Source organism: Chenopodium album, chromosome 14, assembly GCF_948465745.1.
Source record: "Chenopodium album chromosome 14, dcCheAlbu1.1, whole genome shotgun sequence".
NCBI lineage: Eukaryota > Viridiplantae > Streptophyta > Magnoliopsida > Caryophyllales > Amaranthaceae > Chenopodium > Chenopodium album.
The window spans coordinates 20,140,850-20,166,343 of NC_137847.1; the positions used below are offsets into that span (position 1 = coordinate 20,140,850).

The window sequence follows — 25,494 nt, forward strand, 5'->3', positions numbered from 1 at the left end:
TAACTGAGCCTGCAAAAAGGATAAACTAAGCCTGGAAAAAGGATACGGAATCAACATTATGTTTTCCTTTGTTAGCAAACCCTCTAGGATTCCCATATTGGGAATTATGAATTACCATATCTTCGATAACTTAACCCGCATTATCAACATTAAGATTCATAAACCTCCCACTAGTTGTAAAATCTAGAATTGTTCTAGATGTGTTTCTAAGCCCAACATAAAAAGCTTGAATCAACTGCCATTGTGCTAAATTATGGTGGGGGCATTCTCTCTGCAGATCCTTGAACCTTTCCCAAGCCTCATATAGAGCTTCATCTGGTTCTTGGGCAAAGTTTTGAATTGCACTCCTTAGTAAAGTTGTTCTTTCTACAGGGTAATATTTATTATAAAAATTTATAGCAAGAGTTTCCCAGTCAGTAATACCAAGTGCAATTCTATTCAAACCATTAAACCACATTTTAGCTTTTCCACATAAAGAAAAGGGAAAAAGAATCTCCCTGATTTGGTCTTGCGTGACCCTAGCTTGCCTAATGGTATTGCAATACTGACAGAAATCTGTAATGTGAAGATTAGGATCTTCACCCTTAGCTCCACTAAATAGCTTTCTTTCTATCATCATGATAAATTGGAGCTTGATCTCGAATTGCACTCCATCAAGAGCTGGAGTAGGAGTAAGATATGGAAAATCCGTCAGTGGCGGCTGCGAATAATCGCTAAGCTTGCGAGCTAGAGGAGGTGGTGGTGCCGTCATCTCTAATTCAGGTTCTGAAGAAACTTCCGAATCACTAGAATCAGATGGGGGTTCCAAAGGTGGATTACCTTCAGAAGTGTCTCGTATCTGTCCGTAAAGGTTCTTCTGTCTATGAAAAGATCGTTCGATTTCAAGATCGAATGGAATGTAGCCTGATCTATAACTCCTAGGCATAAACACAGAACTGAACAAACAAATATGAGAAATTTGTCTCAAAGAACTTGTGTTCTCTGAGACGGGAGAAAATAATTTAGACTACAAAAAGAATCAGAAATAAAAAAAAAACGGTTTCCTCGGCAATGGCGCCAAATTTTGACAGGATAGAGTCGTATCTCCTAATCAGAAGAATTACCTAAATCCTCTAACTAAAGTAGATAGGGAAGTAGGGTCAGACCACAGGGAAACAAGTCAATTTATTCCCAACTAATTAAAATAATCTAAATTAGTAAGTAACCAAATTGTTGTTGTAAAAAGAATTAAACTAAGGAGATTAAAGTAAGGAGAAATCAATTAATAAAGACCTAGGATATAGGTTCACCAATAAATAATATTCCAGGGTAAAACATAATAATCAATCATCAATGCATCAATTAACCAGATCATAAAGGGCTTTCGCTACGTATTACAATAACAGAATTAATCTACCGGTAATAAATCGCATCTATCGCATCTTGACTTAACCATTTATAAATTAATCTGCCTATTGAAACTAAGCCTAAACCTCAATTCTTATTTCTCGAATCTCGAATCAATATTGCAAAACTCATACAATTAAACCAGACCTAATCTAATTGCATAGCATTAAAACAATCAATAGGGAATTAATCAAGCATTGACAATCAACAATAATAAATTACCCCTTCATATTATTTATGGATCCCCACAAACCTTAGAAAGAAAACTACTCACACATAATTAAATCTAAACTAATCAAAGCAAATAAACAAGACATGATGAATTAAAGAAATTAAAATATTGAAAATAATAGAGAAGAAATCGTTACCAAAGTTAACGGAAATTATGAATTGAATTAAGAACAAAGTTGTAGAGAGAGAAAACAAGAGAGAAGTTAGCAAGAAACTAAGTAGAGAGAGAAAAGCTAAGAGAAGAGATAATTGTATCAAAACAACTAAAAAATGTATTTATACAAAACTCCTAAAATCCTAATTAGAAACTAAGTAAAATCGCCAGAAATAATCCTCCAACACACGCGCACGGTCGGGCGAAGCACCGCCCAGCCGGGCCCGCCTTTTTTCTTCATAGATCATCTCTTGCGCCCGGTCGGGCGCGAGACAGGGCGAAGCATGCCCTTCTTCCCCTTCCACCCCGCTCGGTCGGGCGCGCCTTCAGGCGAGGCCCTATCCGGACGGGCGAATGCCTTGGGCTTCAAATGGACTAATGATTGGGCTGTAATACTTAACCCAATACAAATTTCCTCTAAGGGGCTTGAATACTCGGTCCATAGCCTCGGCTTCTCATATCTTGAGCCCTTAATCACCGGTTTGATGACTCAAACCGGCCTTGGGCTACGAAAGGTGGTCGTGTTCTTTCAATGCTCGTAGTTGCTCCAAATAATCCCGGGAAAATGCTTCAAGTGTACAATTTCCTACAAAACTTAACCAAAACTACAAAAACACTAAAAAACACAAATTAGTAATAAAAGTGGCTCTAAAGATCCAAAAACACTACTAATTATGACTAAGGGACGGGGGTAAATTACTATATAAAATAGACATATCACTTGCGCCCCTGTTGCTCTTCTTCCTTTCTTGCTTCTTGTTCTTGGTGCGTTCATCTATAGTCTTAATGATCTTTATCATCCCGGGATTATTAAACCCACTAAACGCATCAGTTACTAAACCCCTTGACAGTGGGTTCAACATCCTAAATTAATAAGAGCACCATAATGAACCCACCAAGCACAAATTTGCTTCTCATTGAAACACAACTTTTCCAATCTTACCTCTTTGATAGCCTTACCCATTCAACTCGAAATTCAATAATATCGAGCATACTCTCATCAATTACCACGAAACACCTTCCCATTGTGCTCATGCTCGTTTGAGGGGGGTCCAATGCCCATAAATTTAACCTATTAATCCAAACACAAAACAAGTGAAAGAAAGAAAAACAATTGAAAGAAAACTAATAAAGATATATAGAATCAAAAGAAAAAGTTAGAAAACCGGGTTGCCTCCTAGGAAGCGCTTACTTAAGGTCCTTAGCTCGACCCTTCTTCCAAATCATGGAGGGTCAAAGAACACCATCTTGTTCAAAGTGGTAGAGGAAACAAACTTCTTTTCATTCCTTGGCAAATTTACACCATTGTTGGATGTACTCTCATTTGTTGAAAATTCCGAAACAAGTTTACTTTGCTTCAACTTCATTTTCTTCTTCATAAAAGCTTTCTTTTTCTTCTTTGTCTTCTTGTTCCTTCTAGTGGACGGCTTCTCACCATCAACACTCTTGGAGTCAATCTCATCCTCTTGAGGGTAGAGCTCAAACCATGGAGGAACATCAATCACCTCCTCATCCACAAGCTTTGAAGGCTCCTTGTTGTTTTCACTAACCTTCTTGCTTTCAACACTCAAAGGCACATCATCAAAAACCTCAAGAACATTGTTAGTTGAAGAAACAATCATGCATGCATTATCATTGGAATGAGGTGAATTGATGCACAAAATTCCATTCACAAGAGACAAAGATTCATGCATCGATTTAAGCTCAAAACTAGCCTTATTGTTACCAACCCTCAAAGTAATAAGGCCACCCTTCACATCTATCAAAGCTCCTGAAGTAGCTAAGAAAGGTCTCCCTAAAATGATAGGTATGTTGTCATCTTTCGCTATCTCAAGTACAATAAAATCAACCAAAATTGTGAACTCTCCTATCTTGAGGGGGACATCCTCAACTCTTCCCTTTGGAAACTTAATAGATCGATCGGCCAATTGCAAGGTTATGTTGGTTGGAAGAAGCTCACCTAGGTTAAGCTTCCTAAAGACCGAATAAGGCATGATGCTCACACACCAAGATCACATAGAGCATTTTGAAATAATTTTCCATTGATTTTTCAAGGGATAGAGAAATTACCCGGATCTTTCATTTTCTTGGGTAAATCATTGTGAATCAAAGCGCTACAACATTCCCCAACCTTTACCGAGTCAATCTCATTGCACTCTTTCTTGCCACTCAAGATTTCCTTAAAGAACATAGAATATCTTGGCATTTGGGTCATGGCTTCGATGAAAGGGATTGAAAGATGAACTTCCCTAAGCATGCACTACTACAAAAATTGGCAAAGAGACCCGTTGAAATATGCTTGATAGACCGCCTCACAACGGGTCTCTATCTCAGGGGTCTGTTTGGTAAAGAGACCCGTCATTAGTGGGGGTCTGTTTTCGATGACAAAGAGACCCGTTGTAAGTGATGACAGGTCTGTTACATGAGTTATAAATTTAATAAATTTGAAGAAAAAGAAACCCGTTATTAGAGATATGGGGTCTGTAAAGTGGTACCAAACAGACCTACCATGTCAAATAACGGGTCTCTTTGTCCATTTAATTTAAAAAAATATATATTTTTTTTTATTTGGTACGGTTTTGGACGATTTTCATTTGAATTTTGAATATTCTAGTTAAATGCTATGTAAAAATTGGCGAATTATTTATAAATTGTAAATTAAACTCTAAGAACCCATGAAATAGCAACGGATTAAATTAAAATTGATACAAACAGATCATCCAACATAAATTTGCAAAAAGATATTAATCCTATGAATTTGGTGAAATTTTACAATTATAATAACACCATATTTTCTTGAATACTCCATTCCCAATCTCCTCTGTTCGAGAATTTACAACTCGTATGACGAAATCACACAAACCTGGCAAAAAAATAGAAAAAAAACAAGACAAATTACTCTTAATGAAATTGATATAAAACAAAACAAAACAAATTCATTTACAAAACAATATACTACATGTATAACATAGTTAGTTACCCACTTGAGTATAATCTCGGTGGACTCCCAAAAAATACAACAACTAGCTCCGCAAAACCTTCATTAATCAGCCCATCAGAGAAATGACCCGAAGGTGAGACCCGAAATAGGACTACAACCAAAATTGAAGATAAGTTGTAATTAAGAGCCGTAGCAAATGTAATTCATAGAAATACAAAAAAATTGTAATACTTTCATAACATTCAAATCATAAAATTTGTTCAATTTGAGAAAAATTCAATTCAAAAGTTTAATAACAATTAAATCATAAATATAGAGACAATTTAAACTGAAAAATCAATGTATGGATCGATTACCGTAATTTTAATCGGAAGTTCAGTCATAAATTAGACAACAATTCTTCATTATTTGCAGATCTATTATCGAACATCATCGGAACTTAGCAAATAGCGATATTCTCAAACTTCGCGAAAATAAGAGGATAAAAGGCAAGCATGTAAGAGGAGAGAAATAGCCCATTTTCACCATTCTTTGAATAAATGTAGTGTTTTGATTTAATGAAGAAGAAGGAGATAATATTGTTTTAATGGAGAAAGGAAGAAGTGACAGCGGCATATTCATAAGGAAATGATGAGGGTTTTAATTATGGGTTGGGCTTGCATTGGGCGGAGGATTTAAAGAGTGAGAATAGGTGAATGACTTTTGGGAAATAATGATAAAATAAAAATATAATGGTCAGGGCAATCTACTAGCATGAGTAAGAGCAAAGCTAAGAGACCCGTCACACTAGTCTACGGCTCTTTCAATTTCCTTCTCTAATCAGAAGTGTGGGACCTAATAAAATAAGAGACCCGTTAGGAATGATAACAGGTCTCTCATTTCTCTCTCTCTCTTTTTAATACACATAAGAGACCCGTTATAATTAATATTGGATCTTTTATGTCAAAGAGACCCGTTGGTTAAATAACGGGTCTTTAATTGGGGGTCGTTTTTCCAAGTTTTGTAGTAGTGATGTCAAGAAATCTCCCAAATTATTCATCAATTTTGTTTCTCAAAAACTTTTGGGGATATGGAAGTTTGGGCTTGATCGCCTCCTCTTGCACTTTTTCATCACTCTTCTCTTCCTCTTGGGCTTCTTTGCTCACCTTCTTTGACACATCAATCTCTTTTTCCTCACTTGAACCACTCACCTTCTCACCTTCCTCACTCTTCCTAGAAACTCTCTTCAAGCACTTTCCCACTCCTTGTGGTGATAGAATACACGGGTTTCTTAGGTTCAACTCCTTGTGAGAGTAAAGAAGAAGGGCTGGCATTCACACTCTCTTTCAAGGTATTAGCTAATTGAGTGATTTGTGTTTCAAGCATCTTGTTATGTGTCATCATCTCATTGAACTTTTTGTCACTTACCGACATGTAAGTGTTCAAAATTTTAGTTTGGTTCTCGATGATCTCTTCCAAGGTAGTTCTAGAAGATGAAGGTTGAGCATAGGAATTCTCACCATTACCTTGAGTTCTTGGAGCAAATCCGGGTGGGGGTCCCCTTTGATTGTTGTTTTGAAAATTTTCTCGGTTTTGGTTGCTCCAATTACCCCAATTTTTATTTTGGCCATTGTTTTGGTAGTGGTTACCATAGCCTTGACCTTGGCTTTGATTATTATAGCCTTGATTATTATAGTTTCCTCGGAAATTTTTATTTCCTTTAGTTTCTATAACCACCGTTGTTATAATTATCAAAGTTCCCTTGTTGGTGAGCATTTCTATTCCCAAAGTTCCTTGGACCATCAAAACTTTGTCCATTGTTGTTATTTGAAACAAAATTCACTTGCTCACAATCATTATTATCAACATCATCATAATTTTCAAATGCATGTGGACAATTAGAAGCATCATGGTCATATGGCCCACATACATCACAAAACACACATCCATTTGGCATATTATTCGAAGTAGAAGGAGGAGTAGAGTTAGAAGATGTACCTCTCCCCTTATTGTGGGAGGGAAGAATTGGTGCTTGTGAAGAAGCACTTTCAAGCTTTGCCTTAATTGAGGTCATCTCCTTTCCCAAGTTTGAGATTTGTGAGGACAAATTGTTTATGGCATTGAGCTGGTCGATTGAATAAACCATTGAACCGCTTTTGCTTGTTGACTCTCTCTCACCGTCTTGGCAATCCATGTGATATCTTACCACATCTTCAATTAAGTCCACCACTTCATCCTCCGTTTTGTTCATGATAGGGCCTCCGGCACCAGCATCTAAGCAAGACTTTCCTACTAGGCTTAGACCTCCATAGAAGATTTGGATGATTTGATAGGTGGGAATCCCATGGTGTGGGCACTCTCTTTAGTACTCCTTATACCTTTCCCATGCCTCATAAAGACTTTCATTTGGCTTTTGCTTGAAGCTTTGAATGAGAGCTCTTGCTTCGGCCGTCTTCTTTTGTAGATAGAACCGAGATAAAAACTCCTTATTCACATCATCCCATGTTCTCAAAGAATTTGGTTTCACCTCTTTGTCCAACCACTTCAGAGCACATCAATAAAAGAGAAAGGGAAAAGTTTAAGTCGAATGAACTCTTGAGAAACCCAATTCACCTCGATGGTATTACAATACTTCTCAAATTCCTTAAGATGGTTGAGGGGACTCTCATGCTTGGCTCCACTATATTGACGCCTCTCTATCAAAGTAATCATCGCCGGTCTTATCTCAAAGTCATTTGCCGGTGTCATAGGAGGAGCAATTTCTCTTTCAAACCTAAGCTCCCAGAGTTCCCAACTCCTTCAATGCTACTCTCGGATTAGCACCCATGCTTTCTCGTTCTTCTTCTTCTTCTTGATGGATTTCCTCTCTTGGGGAACTTGAGCTTGAAGAACGATTAGAAACCCTTATCCTTGTTATGGTCCTCTCAATTCCCGGATCAAATGGCACTAAATTTCGATCTCGTGCCCTACGCATACAAATCTCAAAGTAAAATATCAATAGCACGGCTACAAATGTATCCTAAAAGAAAGAAAATATTTTTGTATTTTTCAAATTAAATGGAATAGACTCAATCAACAATAGCAAATCACCATGCCTTCCTTATAAACGGCGCCATTTTTTACGCAGGTGAAACCTAGGTCGTCGGTTAGTAAGATTCCCCGATCAAAATAAAATTTATAAAACCAAACCCAACCCTAGGTATAGGGGTAAGTCCGAGTCGAACCCAAGGGAATGCGGTATTTTCTAAGGTCTCAAGCTAAGCTATTCCGAAGTCTTAAAACAATGGGTTGGTCTAAGCTATACTATCGAATCAACTCCATCAAAACTTATCAAATAGAATTCAAATATCAAAGCACTAGGGAATTTAGGATCCACATGCACTCGTGATAAACTTGCTAATTTGTCGGGAATTTGATCAATCAAGCAATGCGAGGGTAAACGATATTTGCAATCAAAATCACTCAAAGAGCTATTTCCTAGGGTCAAGCTAGATGTCTTTACAAATGACTTCAAAGGAAAATCGCCAAATAAGATCAATCGATAATAATAGCTTCCAAATCAATTTTTCGTGTCATTGAAAACTACTATGCAATCTAGCCCGAAAATCAAGGTTAGCTACTCCTCTTCAAATCAAACACATGCACAAATTTCATCAACCAATTTAATCACATCATCAAATCAATCAAAAACCCCAAATTAGCTATAGATTATCACTCATACGTGCTTCACCACTTCCCTAGCAAAGAAACTACTCACTACACATTGTAAATTTGAAAAGCATAACAAAATTAATCATCAATTCCATCATCAACATTGTAATTCCAAATATCAACAATCAAATCAAACAAAACTAATGAAATTCAACAATATATCAAAATAAAACATAAAATTGCATTGAAAAGGAAAGAATTCTTACAAAACTTTGATCAATATCAAAGAGGAATGAAGATCAAAATGTAGCAATCATCAACACCAAGTTTCTCTCTCTAAAATCTAAGAACAAAAATCTCCAAAATTTTGAGCTTCTCTCTCTAAAATTCTAATCAAAATCTAATTCTAATTCAAAACTAGCTTCATTTTTTCTCTAGAAATAAAGAAATTCTATATATAGTAAAACTAACTAAGGAGAAGTTAGTTAGGCGTCCAAAAATAACCTCAAACGGCGCGACCTATTATCCCATAACACGGCCGCAACAAAATGGGTACGGAATAGGGGGAAAGGGCCTGCGCGGCCACTCCCACCACCTGTGCGGCCGCGCAAGAGCGATCCTGCTTGGGAGCAGGGGAGAGGTCTTCCTAGCGCTCGCTGATGCTCCCGTGCATTCCACATGATACATGTTGGGGGAGGTAGTCACTAGAGGCCTTCACAGTGGGTTCAACACCGACTTTGATGTCCACGCGGCCTTGAAGACTTGGCTTATACACTCCTTCACTTTTGAGCTTCAAGAGGAGGACCCAGGTTGCACCCTAAGCTTTGTGTACCCCAAAAGAACGTCAATGAGCTTCTCGAACATCACCATTCTCCTAAAATCAAAGAAAAGCAAACAAGTAAAGGAGAAAAGGCATAATAAACTAAGAAATGCAAGAAAATAAGAAAACAACTAAGGAAAATGCAAAATAGAGAAATTACAAGTAAAACTAAAGAAAAAGATATAAAAGAAATGTAAAAGCAATGAAAAATCATCCTAAAAGAAGCTAAATGAGTGTCATAAATAACGCTCATCAACTATCTTCACTGACACTGCCCTCTAGCTCATCACTTTCAAGTATGATGGCTCCTCACTATTTCTTCACTCACACAGGAAACAAGAAGCTTACCCTTTATTTTGGACAGAATTAGGAGTTTTTCTCTTCTGGGTGGGGGTATTAGATCTGTTTTGGGTATATGATTTGTTTGAGGCAACACAAAAGAGTTATCCTGAAACTCAGGGTTTTCAAGGGAATCTTTTCTTAGTGGAGTCCGGCCCCCACACTACTTGAAGATGTCTCACCTAACTCAATCCCTCCTTCTGCTGACTCAACCAAACCAACCCCTCCTCCTGCTGACTCACCCAAACAAACTACTGACTCACTCTAACGTGATGACTCATCCTTGGTAAAGGTCCCACTAGACAAATCTAAATCAGTGTAAAAATCCACCCCTGGTCCATACCTAAGTCTTGCATGTTCACTAGCTAAGTCTTTGGGAGGATGGTACAAGTACAGTAAGTACCAACCATCTGGTTCTTTTACTTCTAAAAAATGTGGTACATCATCATCACTTAAGATTTGTTTTCTGCCAAAGTACAAAGTACACCCTTTCCTCCTATACCAAATCTCCCCAACCTCATCATAACCTAACACACTTTTTATCCAATGTACAAATTCAAAATAGCAAACTTCAAACACATTGGGATACAAACTCACTCCATAATAATTGTGTCCCTCTTATCATATGTGGTTTAACCCTTTTTAGTTACAAATTCACCACCATACTTAAGCCTAATATTAATTGGATCCATAAATTTATACCAAGGCTCAAATATGTTTATCCTACCGTTAAACCTGATACAATAACACACACAAATACCAAATTCAATGTCCCAAGCAAACAACAAAAAAAGGAATAAAAATTTCAATAGCTTACATAAAACACATAATTAAAAATCACGAATTTCCAGAAAATTAAACAATTAAACAAATTATCCAACTCACACCCTACACTAATCAAATGTACTGCAATTTTCAATTACATGCATGTCATGCTAATTCCCAACATTCAATCCCACTTTACTATAATCAATTTCAAAATAAACTATTTTAAATCAACCCAAACATAATAAAAATCAAAAATTGTACCTTGGTTTTTGAACGATGATGTAATTTGTCCCCTCACCACGCTTTCTTGATGATGATGATGATGTAGTAGTTGTCTTATTTTTACCCATGGCAGAAAAGCAAGGACCACTTCAATTAGCACAGAGTACAAACTGTTGAATGCAATAAAAAATGAAAGGAGAGAGAAATTGAAAACTTACTTTCACCTAAGGCAAGCAATTAACCATGAATTGAAGCATTCGATTCGTTCCTGCCATGGCAGAGCAGCAAAGAAGGATTTAATGAGGAGAGGATGAATTCGATTTTAATGGGAAGGGGGAAACAATAGTGACAGAGGAGAGAGAAAGAGAGAGTAATTGGAATCGGAGGGAAAGTTTGGGTAAATTAGAGGAGAGAGAAAGAGAAGATTAGTGGTTTTAGGACGTCACATGCAAGGCACGTGGTCGGGTCAACCCCGGAATACAAGGTCAAAGTTTATTTTCCGGCCAAAGGTGTGGCCTTGCAAAAAATTTTAAGATTAAGGTGTGGTTTTGCGAAAAAAAATTTATAAGGTGGTTTCCTGCAAAAAAAAATGGTTATATAAGGTGGTTTAATACAAAAAATATTTTGTGTTATCAAAAGTATTATATATGACCGTATTTAACATTCAAGTTAAAAGTTTAGGATAATCCGAAAATCGCCTTGGCTTAAAACTAGTACTATATAACCTGTAATTTTTACTCCCTTCGTTTTTAAATACTTGCTCCATTTCTCCATGCGTGGAGTTTTAAGAGAAATTGTAGAAAGTAATAAAATATGGAGGTAGCAGTGGGGTAGAGCCGTAGAGGAAAGAATAAAAAATTGTAAAACATAAAAGTAGTTGAGAAAATTAGAGGAGAGAGAATATAAAATTTATAAAATATGATTTATGTTGGGTTCACTAGGTGAGAGAAATGAATTAAATATTATAAAAGATTTCCAAATAAAGAAATTGAGCAAGTATTTCTAAACGATCGAAAAAGGAAAGTGGGGCAAGTATTTAAAAATGGAGGGAGTATATATTTTCTCTTCCTTGAATAAAAAAAAAGTTTATACGGAGTAGTTTCCTAACTTTGATAATCCAGCCGTTGCCTTATTCTCTCAAAATAAACCAACCTTTAAATTATTCCAGAATAATCCAACTCTTATACCCCTTCTTCCAATAATGAACTCAAATGACCGGTTACCTAAACAACCAGTCATCCCTTACTTTCTCCTCCATCCCACCATCATCTTCCATTACCACCACCGAAAGCTCCACCCCCATGACCAAACCACCACCCCACCACCAAACCACAACACGCAACATCTCCATGCAAATTTGCAGCACCACATCCCCACGACAACACCACCGAGCACCACCACCGTCAACAACACCCACAACAAAAGCCCACCACCTCCAAAATACCACCACAACATACCACCATAGCAACCACAAGAACTACTTTCCCCCTCTCCGCATCACCACAAATTAATTTCGAATTCAACCAAACAAACATCAGTTCAAAATCAAGGGAAAAATAATTATGAAAATCCAAATTCAACAAAATTAATGAATTAATTTAATAAAAATGCATAATTACATACTCCCTCCGTCCCATAATATAGTTCTTGTTTGTGTTTTTCCACGGTATTTAAGAAATAGGATGAAAAAGTGGATGAAGTACATTAATAAAAGTGAAAAGTACAATCATAGACAAAAGTTAGAGAGAGAAAGTGGAAAAAGTACAAAGCATGTGCAAAATTCAAGGGTAAAATAGAAAGTACAGTGAATAAAGGTAAAAAAGTGGGGAACAATGGACTTTACATACTATCCAAAAATAGAAAACAGAAACAATATTTTGGATCTCCAAAATAGGAAAACAAGAAGTATATTATGGGACAGTGGAGTATAACATTTCTAGGTACTTGAATAATTAGCTTCAAATTAAAGAAAGGAGAGTAGGAGAGAGTGAGAACATAGTACACAAGAGAAGGTGGTGGTTGTTTTAATGGTGGCCATGGATGGTTTAGGGTTCGTGGTTTTGGTGGGTGGGTACGCTAGTTGAACCGCGTCTAATAGACTCCCTATTTTTCTCATCCCCTTCATCAGCTATGGTGGGGTGGTGGTTAAAGGGAGTACGTGGTGGTTGATTTTGGTGTTGGTGGTAGTCAAAAAGTTTGAGGATGACGAAAATGAAGAAGGGTGGGGATCTTGGCCAGGTTTGTGGTGGGGGTAACGAAAATAGAGGTGGGTGGTGGTTGTTGTGGGTTGTAGTGATGTTGTTTGTGGGTAAGTGGGAGGGGAGGTAAGGTGGTCATGGAGAAAGAGAGAGGAGAGAGAAAAAAGTGGGGTGGTTTTTTTTAAAAAAAAATGATAAGTAAAAAATAAATCAATACAAAAGTTACATGTAGGCAAGGTAATCGGTTATACCAGCTTGGTCACCTACTTGGTTCGATATGGAAAGATGGGGTTCAAAGATTGGATTATTGTGGAATAATCCAAATGTTGGTTTATTTTGGGAGAATGGGGTAAAAGTTGGATTGTTTATAGAAAATTTTTTCTTTTTTTTTTTGGAAAATTTATAATTATTAAGTCAACCTTTTGGCCATCCGCTTTTATTACGTCAACCTTGTACTACCATTAGCTTATATTACGTATATTTATTGGTTACCTGTTAAACCCTTAACGTTGTTTGAACTTATGGGATGAAAAATCTGACTTGGCATTTTAACCCCTTAAAAAAATGGAAAAATTCACATAAATAATCCAAACTATGAGAGGTCTTCTCATATTAATCCAAACTATGAGTTATTATTGTATAATCTAAACTTTAATGTGAGTCTTCTTTTATTACTCCATTAAGACTGATTACCGGTTATGCAAGTAAATAGAAGATGTAGTGTTCAACTCCCTCCAAAAATGATTTACTTTTACATAAAAAAAAATAAAAAAAAAAGTAAAAACAAAAACAATTTATAACCTATACTTGCCCCACTACCCCACCGTACAATGTAAAAAACCCCAAAAAAAAATCAAGTTCTTCCATTTGACAAATTTTTGTTCATTCTTCACGCACAACGAAGAACAAATTTTTAATTTCATGGTCTACAATTATGCTTTTTAAAGGTTAGTTTGCAATTTTAATTTTTCCTTTTTTTTTTTAGTTATTTGTTGAAATTGAGTTGTAAGTTGCTTAAGGTTGATTTTATCTTATTTTTAATTTGCAGGGGTTTGTATTGGTTGATTACGAGTTACTTTGATTCGTTTATTACCTAAATTTCCATATAATTGAGTTTTATTTTTTGTTTAATTTGGTTTGACAATTGAGTAGAACATGGACATTGTGGTGACTTTGAAAATGTGGTGTGGTGGTTCATTCAAGAAGGATAATGGGGTATTGCAATATTTTGGGGATGAATGTAGGACCTTTGAACTTGACTCTGATCAATTATGTTGGTTTTGGCTAGAGGAGTTTGCTAAAAGTTGTGGTGGGGAATAAAAAATTGAGACAATCTACTACCTAATTTCCAGGATTGATGGCTTAGAAAAAGGATTAAGGAGGGTTTACAGTGATGATGAAGTCAGGGAAATGAGTAAGATAGTTGTGAAGGATAAATGTGTGGAGTGCTATGTAGTATATGAGAAAGATGAGCTTGTAGAATTAGTATCTCCGAAAAACAGAGTTAGTAAGGGAAAACCATGCACCCCTAGAAGAAATAAAAATGTGAGTGGGACAATATGTGATACTTTATTCTCAAAAGATGACATAGAGTCAACATTTTTGCACATGACCCCAACTAGCCAAACAGACCCCACCAAACAAAATTGGCAAAATAGTTTTTTTAAATTTGCTCACTTGTAACTCTTCCATAAATACCAACTTTAATGAATTGAACACAACAAAAGATGTTCTTCATCCAAAGAATAGCCAAGCTCCACCATTAACCCAAACACAACTACATTCACCTATCCAAAACAACCATGCAAAACAAAGAGACCACTGTATTCAACCTGTAGATCCTAATTATAGTTAGGATGATCCAAGAGACGAGGAAGCAGTAGATTGGGGAACCTTTTTTAGTGGATATGAAGTAGATCCTGATGATTATGACAATGATGATCCAGATTATGAAGTTGACTTTGATTTAGCAGGAGGATTGGTAGGTGTACAAGGAAAAGAGCCTAATTTTGAAGAGGATTTTGAGGATGAAATAGAACATGAGGTGGATAATGAAGCTGGAACTGAATATGAGGAGGAATTAGAAGAGAAAATACCTCCATCTGATGGTAGAACCAGTGATGAAGAGTATGTGAACACAAGAGAACAATTAAAAGGTTGGAATACCAAGGCAGTTGACATGGCTTTACAGCTTCAAAAAGAAGCTGAATAAGGAAAGTTAGCTGGCCAAAGACAAAATACTCAAAATAGAGAAGGAGACGGGGTGATAGTTAATGACTTTCTGAGTGAGTATGAAGATTCAGAGGAGGAAATAGCCACACCAGATGAGCATGAGGAGGAAGACAACATATTACTTAGAAAAAGAAGAGTAAGAGTTCCTGTTGTTGATAATAGTACAGATTTCAATAAATTACAATGGAAGGTTGGAATTAGATTTGAAAATAGAGAAAAATTTAGAGATGCTGTTGTCAAATATGTTATTGCTCAAGGTAGAAATTTATTCTGGTGTATAAGTGACAAAAAGAGACAACAACGGTTGGGGGCAAGGTGTGTTGGGAATTGTCCTTTCAAGATATATGCTAGCTGGGAAAACAGGAGGTCTTGCTTTGTGGTGAAATCTGTAACACTACAGCATACTTGTAACAGGAATATGGAGTCAAATAGGCAAGTAAAATCTAGTTGGGTTGCTGAACAACTCCTTGAGGTTTTCAAGTCAAGACCTCATTGGCCAGCAAAAGATATCATTGAAACAATTAGATTAGCTTATAAGATAATTGTGAAGAAAAATTATGCTTATAAGGTAAAGTACCTAGCACATAGAAAACTACATGGGAGCATGAAGGAGCATTATAATAAGATTGGTAGGTACATTGAAGCCTTGAAAACAACGAGTGTAAGCAGTACTTTCACCATTAAGACTGATCCTTTTCAAAACATTTATCCACCTATTTTCTAGAGAATGTTCGTGTGTTTTGAAGGTGTGAAAAAGGGTTGGATTGATGGATGCAGAAGAGTATTGTGTGTGGATGGTTGTTTCTTAAAAACCTTTTTAGGAGGACAACTACTAGCTGCAGTCGGTAGGGATGCTAATGAACAAATGTATCCCTTGTGTTGGGCGGTTGTTGAAGCTGAAACAAATGACTCGTGGAGATGGTTCTTTGCTGAGTTAAGGAAGGTTTTAGATGATACCGATGGGACAAGTATGATTTTTATCTCTGATGAAGCACAGGTATATGTATTTTTTAGCTAGTTTTTATGCTTTATTCTAAACACCTATAACATCTTATGTTTGACTTACGCAAGGTTGTATGTATTTTTACAGGCCATTTTAAATGGAGTAGCACATGTATTCCCAAAGGCAGAGCATAAACATTGCGCTAGACATGTCTTTGCTCATTGGCACAGTGGTTTTAAAGGTGATGAGATGAAAATGTTGTTCTGGAATGTGGCTAAAGCATATAATAAGGCAGATTACGAAAATGCACTTGCTCAAATGGAGAAGGTGAGTCCTGCAGCTGTTGATGCTTTCAAGTCATACAATCCTAAATGTTTTTGCAGAGCATTTGTAAAAAAAGACACACGATGTGATGTTATTGTCAACAATATGGCAGAGACCTTCAATGGTTATATCATTAATGCTAGGACAAAACATCTTATTTTTATGCTAGAAGATATTAGATCTTCATTAATGCAAAGACTTGTTTTGAAAAAACAAGAAATGGAGAAAATCAGAGATGAAATATGCCCTAGAGTTAGGATTATGTTGAACAAAGAGAAGGCATTAGCTGCTGAGTGTACTATAATGCCTTCAACAATCACTCTATTTCAAGTGTCCTACAAGTTAGACACAGTTACAGTAGACTTGGTTAACAAATCTTGTACTTGTGGGAAATGGGATTTGTTAGGGGTGCCGTGTTTTCATGCTTTGTGCTTGCATTTTTTTCATTCACGAGGAGCCAGAAAAATATGTGGATGCATGTTACAAAACAGAAACCTACTTGAAAATTTATTCAGCATCAATCCCGCCTTGTGTGGGGGAAAGATATTGGCCTAAAGTTGATCTCCCAATTAACCCTCCTCCAATTAAGATTGGTCCTGGTAGACCGAGAAGGAATAGAAGAAAAACACCACATGAGCATCCTAAAATTCCTGGAAAATTGGCTAAACATGGGGTAGAAATGAGTTGTAGCGTTTGTAAATCAAAAGAGCACAACAAAAGAAGGTGTCCAGACAAAGACAAAGGCACTCAAATTCCACCTCAGCCAAAAAGAAAGAGAGGAAGACCAAGGGCTATGGTAGTACAACATAGCAGGGATGACAATGGTGAATCAACCCAGAACATGCATCACCAACAAACTGCTGAACCATCTACAATTGGTAGGAATGGGAGGATAGTCATAAGAGGAAGGGGTAGAGGAAGTAGAGGAGGTGGGAGGAGTGGGAGTGTTGATGGTGGCAGGAACGAAAGGACTGCTGGCAGCGGCGGACGGACTGGTGGCAGGGGTGAACGGGCTGGTGGCAGAGGCGGAAGAAATGGCAGTAGAGCTAGTAGGATTACTCATCAGGTACTACTCTTATTCCATCTAATTTTATTAATCAGGTTAATTATTAAAGGTTTATCAAAGGTTATTATTTTGGAAAAATTATTTTTAACTAATCCTTTTCTTTTTTTATGTATTAGATCCCAAGAGGCGTGGGGGTGCTATTTGATGATGGTGGCAATGTTCTACAAACTGGAAGCAATTGACTTATTGGAATTTTTTTTTTTTTTTTGACAATCATGTACTGGAAGTAAATGATCAAGTTTTTGGCATGTTATGTTGGTTTTTACGATGCTAGTGATTGTAATATTTATGAAACAAGATAATTGGTACTTTTTTTAAACAACTTTATGTTGCAATGATTTTGATTGTTAATTAAAATCGTGATTGATTTTTCCTTAATCAACTTAATTTCATCATATGCTACATAATACAACCAATATGTTTTTTCATAAACAAAATAAAGTTGTGTAAAAAAAACAAAACACAAATAGTTGTTTAAAAGTAGTACATCACAACAAATAGAAAATGAAAATATTGATATACAGCAAGAGCAAAATCAGTAAGAGTAACTAACAAATTTTTTCAAAAAAAATAAAAATAAAAATAAAATTAACTAGCAATTATATTAAAAAAATATAAATAACCTGTTATAATAGGTTAAACAAGTAAATGGAGTAATAAAAGAAGACTCACATTAAAGTTTAGATTATACAATAATAACTCATAGTTGGGATTAATATGAGAAGACCTCTCATAGTTTGGATTATTTATGTGAATTTGTTCTAAAAAAATTAAAATTGTCATTTAATGATGCCAACTCATCAAGACTATACTCCAATTTTACAAAAAAAATAAAATAAAGAAGACTAGTAAAATATTCCAAATTTCCAAACTCACGGTGCCTCCTTTCACCATCCTCCTTTCATTCATCATCATAATACTACTCCATTAAACACAATGCTAGACGATTCTTCCTTTAATTTGACTTCATTCCTTTGATCACCTTATATTCTTCTTTTCTCTTTAAACTCCATTAAAACACAATCCATACTCCAGGTGGCTACTGGTGAATGCTGTAGAAGATGTTTTGAGCATATATAATTGGGCAAATTTTAGGGTTAGTTTGCGAAATTAAATCTCCTAATTTGTGCGTTTAATGTGTAATTGGTGTAGTTGTTGATATTTTATGGTGATTGCTTATTTAAATTGCAAAAACTGGGAATTAGCTAGGGATTTTTGAAATTGGGGGAAAATTGGGAATTATGGATTATGAGTACACGATTATAATTTGTGATGTGAAATTAAGGGAATTCAACTTAGTAATATTAATTGTGTGTTAATTTTTATTTAATCAATCTGATTTTGAATCATATTAATATCAATTTGGGTGAAAATGGTGGACCAAATATTTACTGTTACATTAAGGTTATCATTAATGCTATAAACATTATGCTCTAGTAGTCTATGTTACTTGGACTCGGGCACCAATGTCCGACACGGGTACGTGTTCAAGTGTCTGACTTGTCTATTTGGTGAAATTTTTTTATGATTTTGAACTAAAAGTGAAGTTTCTGGGTGTCAAACCCATTTCCGAGTGTCGAGTCTCCGACCCGGGTACGTGAGTGAAATGAAGAGTCCGGGTAACATAACTAGTAGTCTAGTTTGTATCTAATTACATCAGCAGTTTTACCTCCACCTAATACTCCACGTAAGCAATTAACCCGCTTTTGCAGGTCATTTTTGATTTTAACATACTGTAATAAAAATTAATGGTAATATAAGGTTGACGTGTTTAAAAATAATCAAAAGGTTGACGTAATAAAAGCGAAAGGTTGATTTAATAATTACAAATTTCTCTCACCAAAAAAATAATTACAAATTCCCCTTTTTTTTTTTTTTTTTTTTTTTTACAAAGTTTTCGTAACTTTAGTGGGAGATTTGGAGCTATTTAAAAAAAAAAAAAAAAAAGAAAAAGTTTCCTAACTTTAGTTGGAGGCTTGGAGCTTAACCTAGTCAGTCGTCTATATATATATTTGAAGCAGCCGCATTGCAATACACTAAGAAAATACAGAACTTCACTGTCTTCTTGAATCTACAATTCTCCGTTGAATCGGCTTGTCAGTTTTCTTCCTTTATTAAGGTAAGCTGTTTTATTAAATCATCGATTATCAATCTAACTTTAATCGTTAATTTAATTCAATTTAGGGTGAGAAATTTGAATTGAGTCAAATTAAGATATTCATATTCTTAAGTGAGAAGATTAGAATTTGATAACTGATTGGATAATTTATTTTAACTTTTAGGTTTCTTGTTTATAATTATTTGTTCTACGGAGTAAATTACTGGGGTTTTAGCGGTTTATGAATTAATTGATAAATTCGTGTGTTTTACAACAAAATCTGATTAATTCTGATTAAAAATCCGAACTTTCTGGTTCTAGATCAATGGCAGTTACATTCTTCGATTTGATTTTGATAATTGATTGGATAGTTTATTTGAAATTTGAAATTTCTAATTTATAATTATTTGTTGTACGGAGTAAATTATTGGGGTTTTAGCGGGTTATGAAATAATTGATTATTTCGTGTATTTTATAACAAATTCTGATTAAAGATCCGAACTTTCTGGTTCTAGATCAATGGCAGTTACATTCTGCGATTTGAATTTGATAATTGATTGGATAGTTTGAAATTTAGGTTTCTGATTTATAATTAATGTTGTACGGAGTAAATTACTGGGCTTTATCAAATAATTGATTAATTGAATTGCGGTTTATCAAATAATTGATTAATTCTTGTGTTTTATAACAAATTCTGATTAAAGATCCGAACTTTGTGGTTCTAGATCAATGGCAGCTACATTCTACGATTTGAGCTCTGATGCTGGTTTGAAAAAGCTCGATGAGTACCTCCTTAGCAGGAGTTACATTACAGGGTTAGTCATAATTATTGAATTGCGTAATTTCATAGTAGAATATTGTTGTTTGAGATAATTTTAATCTTTATAACATATTGTTTGAGATAATTTTAATCTTTATGATTGTGTTTAATATGCTAGTTACCAAGCCTCCAAGGATGATCTCACCGTGTATTCGGCTGTCCCGAAAAAATCTTTGGATTCATATGTGAATGTATTTAGGTGGTACAAACACATTGATGCGCTTTTGAGGATCTCGTGAGATTTTCTTGCTTTGATCTACGATTTCATGTTTGATTTGATTGAGTTGGATTAGAATTATTTGATTTTTTATAAGATTGATTGAATATTGTGTTGTTTTTTACAGTGGCGTGTCCGGTGAGGGATCAGGTGTTACATTTGAGGGAAATGCTCCTGCCTCTGATGTCGCTACGCCTCCTGCTGCCAACACTAAGGTGGTATCACATTATTTTTATGTTATTGGATTCTTATGGTATTTCTGTGAAAGTTTCCAATTATGTCTGATTTGATGGTTCCTAATCATATAATAATTGGAATATGTCAGGCATCAGCTGCTGATGATGAGGATGACGATGATGTTGATCTCTTCGGTGAAGAGACCGAAGAGGAGAAGGCCGCTGCTGAAGAACGAGCAGCTGCTGCTAAGAAGTCTGCTAAAAAGAAAGAATGTGAGTATCTTGTGTTGTCTTGAATGGTTGAAGTTGTACATATACTTGTGGATTAATGGCTGTGAATGCTTATACTTTTTTCTTGGCGTTTACGTAATATTGTTTATCTGGTTTTGATGAAACAGCTGGCAAGTCATCAGTTTTGTTGGATGTGAAGCCATGGGATGATGAAACTGACATGGTGAAGCTCGAGGAAGCCGTCAGGAGTGTTCATCAGGAGGGTTTGCTATGGGGAGCATGTATGTTTACCTTGTGTTACAACTACTAAAACTCTTTAACACTTTGTTTCGATTTATTTTTCATTGTGGCTAAACCGTTTGACTCGGGTTTATTTTTTGCTTGACAGCCAAACTTGTCCCAGTTGGGTATGGTATCAAGAAAATGACCATCATGATGACAATTGTGGATGACTTAGTCTCTGTTGATGATCTTATCGAGGACCATTTGACAGCCGAGCCAATCAACGAGTATGTTCAGAGTTGTGATATTGTTGCCTTCAACAAGATTTGAGAGGGATTATGATGTTCTGCATCTTTAATCAAAATTTTATCTATTAATTTTGTTACTGTTTTGTTTGGGATCTAATTAAGTTCTCAGAGAAAGTGGCTTTGCATCTATGTCGAGCTGTTTGCTTCAAGACTTGTAAGAATTAGCATGATACTATATTTTTTTGTTGCCTATTTTATCCCCGTAGTTTGAATTTGTTTAAACTGCCTGCTTCGGTTTTATTGTTTTGGTGCAAAGTTCTAATTCGTCCATTTAACACCAATTTGACACGATAGAATGAAAACAAGGTTGAACTTCTAAGTTCTACGCCTTTTACAAGTTTGAGTAAGCTCTTAAAATAAGCAAGTTTCAAACCCCAAATGAATATGTTAAATTTAGCAGTGGTACTGTGCATGGGTGTTGTTAGTCTTATTGTCTCTGCACACTGTTTAATCCATTAAACACATAAGTTTAGGATTCGTTTGGCATTGCTGTAGTTATTTTTTTTGGTTTTTTGTTTTTTAAAATCAATATGATGTATATCATATATATGAAACAAAAATTAGTCAAACTTATTAGAATCATGTTAATATTGATAACCGACAATAGAAAAGTGAAAATACTAAATGATGGATTTGACAAGTCCATATCAAATGTTGGATTTGGCACAGTCACTTGTTCGGGAAACTAAAAAGTATGGATTTGGATTTCGGCCTAATTTCACCTACTTACTAAGGGCTTGTTTCGATTTACTAAAAACAACTGAACTGAATTGATTGGAGCATAACTGAACTATATAGACCTGAAATTAATTGTTTATGAGAGAAGAAAATTAGGAAGAACAGGTCCATTCCATGACTTCAAACCTCAAAAAAAATAAAATAAATAAATAAAACGACTCATCATCGTCATAAAAGATTAGGCGCTCTAAATTCTTTCTCTGCTATTGAAGGAGTATTTTTGATTAATGCTGGTTGAGCTTTGAGTTTTCTTACCATTGATGCAACATTAAAGATTTGAAAGGGTACTCTAAATTCTAACTAAATCGATAAATAAATGAAATCGTTAATTACAACATTTTGTTTTACTAGAAAAATATCAGCACATATGAAAAATGGAAAATTGAAGAAATTAGGTAACTTAGGATTTCTCGCTTTATTTTCTTTTTCAAGACCAAATTTGTTTCAGGTGTTTTTGTGATTTCCCTTGTGACACTGGTCGCGCTCTCTAGATAGACAGCCCGGATCCCTGCAAAAGAATGAATATCTCGTTGCCAGAATATTCGCCTCCGACGGTCAAGTTAGTAACCGGAAAACGGAAATGCTAGAGAGAGAAAGTAGAGAGAAGTTGGAGCTATTTTAATGCTCTATTGAATGTTATATCACAATCCACCCCTCCCATCATAAATGATTGAGGTATTTATAGAGATGGGAATTGTGCCCTTTTAGGGTTGTTACCCTAGAATGACGTGCTCTGATTGGTGGCGCAATCAGGTATGGGCACTTGTCCTGATAAGGGTGCCGTTTTACGGCTTTCTCGGGATTTTGGCCTCTTGATGTAAGGAGACCATTTTATCTCTTTTTCAGGTTCTCTTTGTAAGGCTTGCATACGTGTCGCCCGTTGATTGGACCACACGTCGCCCTTTGATTGGGCCACGTGTCACTATGGGATTGATCCACGTTTTGGGTAATTTTTACTGTAAACATTTGCCCCTCATAGGGGATGACTCGTACTCTATGAGCCGCCTTCTCTGATTTTTTACTCGTCCAGATATGTTTGAGTGTTCGTAGGATTTTTGAGCATATCTTTGGTATGCGGACAGTACTGTCCATCTTAACAAGAGATTCCTCCCTTGGGTCGGATGCTTTGTTCAGTTCGCCTGAAATTCCTTTAGGGGACATTTCTGGGTCTTGAGGTCGGACGGATGGAACATGCTGACTGTCCTTTGGGGAGGACCCCTGTCGCCCGAGATTTCGGGGTGGCAGTTTGAATTCTGCTGACCTGGCCGTCTATTTTGACGCGCCGTTAGCCCGTTTGCATCCTTTTCCGTTTATAATGACGGAATTGGTTTTTAACCATTTGAATTCTAGGTTAACTTTTTCAAAAAGTAACCGTTCAAATTCTTGGGCGGGAAAGACGGATTTACCGTTTTGCCCTCATAAATTCAGCCTATAAATATAGGATGTTTGACTTCATTTTGTTACTTTGGAACTTTGAGAATTTTAGAGAAGAGTCAGAGCTTTTTAGAGAGAGAAAGTGATTCCTCTCTAAATCTTCAAGAGCTCCGCGATACGTTTGAGGTTTCCGGTTAGAGTTTTTAAGTTTTCCGGTCAACCTTCAAGACTTTCCAACATTCTCCAAGTTTTCTGCACAGACGAAGGTAACCGCATGCCCTTTTTACTTCTTTTACTTTGCTTTGTTTTTCATTTTTATTTTTAAATCTGGCTCAACACACGGCTTCGTCCGTTTCTCCTCATGAGGTCGGCAGTTCGCCTAGGACTGAGGAGTCTAGAGTGGATGAGGACGAGTCGTCTCCCTCGTAGAGTGGGTCCATTTATAGTGCATACCAACTCACCTCCACCTATTCTTCTCTGTCCCTACAGTCACAAATGACACGGAGCATGCATACGTACCATTAGTACGCTGCCAGAAATCCAAACGACAGTTTGGTAAACTCAAGGGTCCCCTATGATCCGAGTAACACGGATGGGGAGACCGCAAACACCACCACAAACACAAACACAAATACCGCCACGATTAGTGGCAGCGAATGTTCGGTGGTCAAAGTGGCCGCCTCATTCGAAGAGCGCCAAAGGAGGCAAGGTGTCTCTTCTGCTAGGGAAGCGTCTGAGCAGACTCTAGGTCTTCACTTTCCTCAATTTGCCAACTTGTTCATTAATCCGGCCGAGTTGTAGTCCTTGAAAGAACATCAATCCTCTTCTCAGGCGGACGTTGGGGCGTCCGCCCGATTTTCTGAACTACCCCCATCACAAACTACCAGGTCAGCCAGGCCTAGGACAGGCATAGTAATTGCTAAACCAGCCGACCTGCCCTCTCGCAGTGCTCCTCCTCCTGGAAATTAGGCGGATGCTAGGAGGAAGGACAAGGGCAAAGGGCCCTTGATACCAGAGGGCGTCTCCACCTCCGAAGGCGGCCGGGGCTCCAAGACTAGGAGCTCGGCCGAGGCTGCTGAACTGGACACAGTGCTGTCCTCAAAATTTGGGGCCGCCCCTCACCTTGATGAAGGGAAAACGGACAATCAAGAGGTTGAGGAGGCCAATGCGGACAATTTTAAGGATCCGTACGCCTGTCCGGTTGGTGACACGGCCTTGGGCTTCCTCAATGACGGGCTGGAGGACTTCAAGAGTATCCTCATGCTAGGAGAGGGATATGAACTCAAGGCGCCGAAGCGCTTCCACTCTGTGGCCGCCTAGGAGGATGAGCGGCCGCGTCGGCAGCGTTTACCGCGCTGCCTTGTAGGTGGGACTTCGCTTCCCTCTTTACTCATTCGTCCAGGAGTTCCTGGACGAGTATGACATTGCTCTCTTCCAGCTGATGCCGAACAGCTGGTTGAACATCTTTGGGTATCTGGTGACGTGAATTTGGCAGGGCTTTAAGCCGGACGTCTCAATTTTTTGTGAGATGCACTCTATGGTTTGCTTAGACTCGGGGACGGACGGCTAGTTCATATTGAACACCACTAAGAACCTGGTGGTGATGGGCAGGCCATCCAAGTGGCGCGAATAGAAGAACCGTTTCTACCACATTAAGACAAAGAACGTGGAGTTCGACTTGCGGATGAATCAGTTTAATGCTAAACCCATCCAGCTCGGCCGAGGGCAGCACCGACCCTACAAGCCACCTGTCCACTCTGACTATGCGTACCATCTTAAGTATTTTGGAGTCAAGAGGGTGATTAGGGACGGCAAGTCGGTGGCCATGCCAAAGAACTGGATTCCCTTGTTAGGGACCCGATATTTATGTCGGCATGCGGCCTGTACCGAAACCTTCCCCATGGTGGAAACTCGTACCTTTGCCACTTGCAAGCAAATTGTGTCAAAACCTTTTTAACTTTTTTCCTCTTTCTTATGCAGACAAAGCGCTCGCCATGCTAGACCCAGAGCAGAAGGGGGAAGTGGACATGTCCGAGTTGGACTTAGCTCGGTACAA

The 25,494-nt window shown here is 37.1% G+C and overlaps 1 protein-coding gene, 1 non-coding gene and 1 pseudogene across 2 annotated transcripts; all 3 read left to right on the forward strand.

Annotated features, from left to right (window-relative positions):
* The first annotated feature begins 248 nt into the window (after positions 1–248).
* LOC145580494 (small nucleolar RNA R71) lies at positions 249–355 on the forward strand. The gene has a single exon (XR_014099523.1). It is a non-coding gene; the product is annotated as a small nucleolar RNA R71 (small nucleolar RNA).
* A 6,675-nt stretch (positions 356–7,030) lies between these two features.
* Positions 7,031–7,128, forward strand: LOC145580453 (small nucleolar RNA R71; annotated as a pseudogene).
* Positions 7,129–19,235: 12,107 nt separating this feature from the next.
* Positions 19,236–21,518, forward strand: LOC145579074 (elongation factor 1-delta-like). Its single transcript, XM_081636350.1, has 7 exons — positions 19,236–19,373; positions 20,078–20,167; positions 20,291–20,407; positions 20,517–20,604; positions 20,715–20,838; positions 20,964–21,077; positions 21,185–21,518. Exons 2-7 carry the CDS (start codon positions 20,082–20,084, stop codon positions 21,346–21,348), a joined length of 693 nt encoding a protein of 230 aa, XP_081492476.1. The 5' UTR covers positions 19,236–19,373; positions 20,078–20,081; the 3' UTR covers positions 21,349–21,518.
* Positions 21,519–25,494: the final 3,976 nt, after the last annotated feature.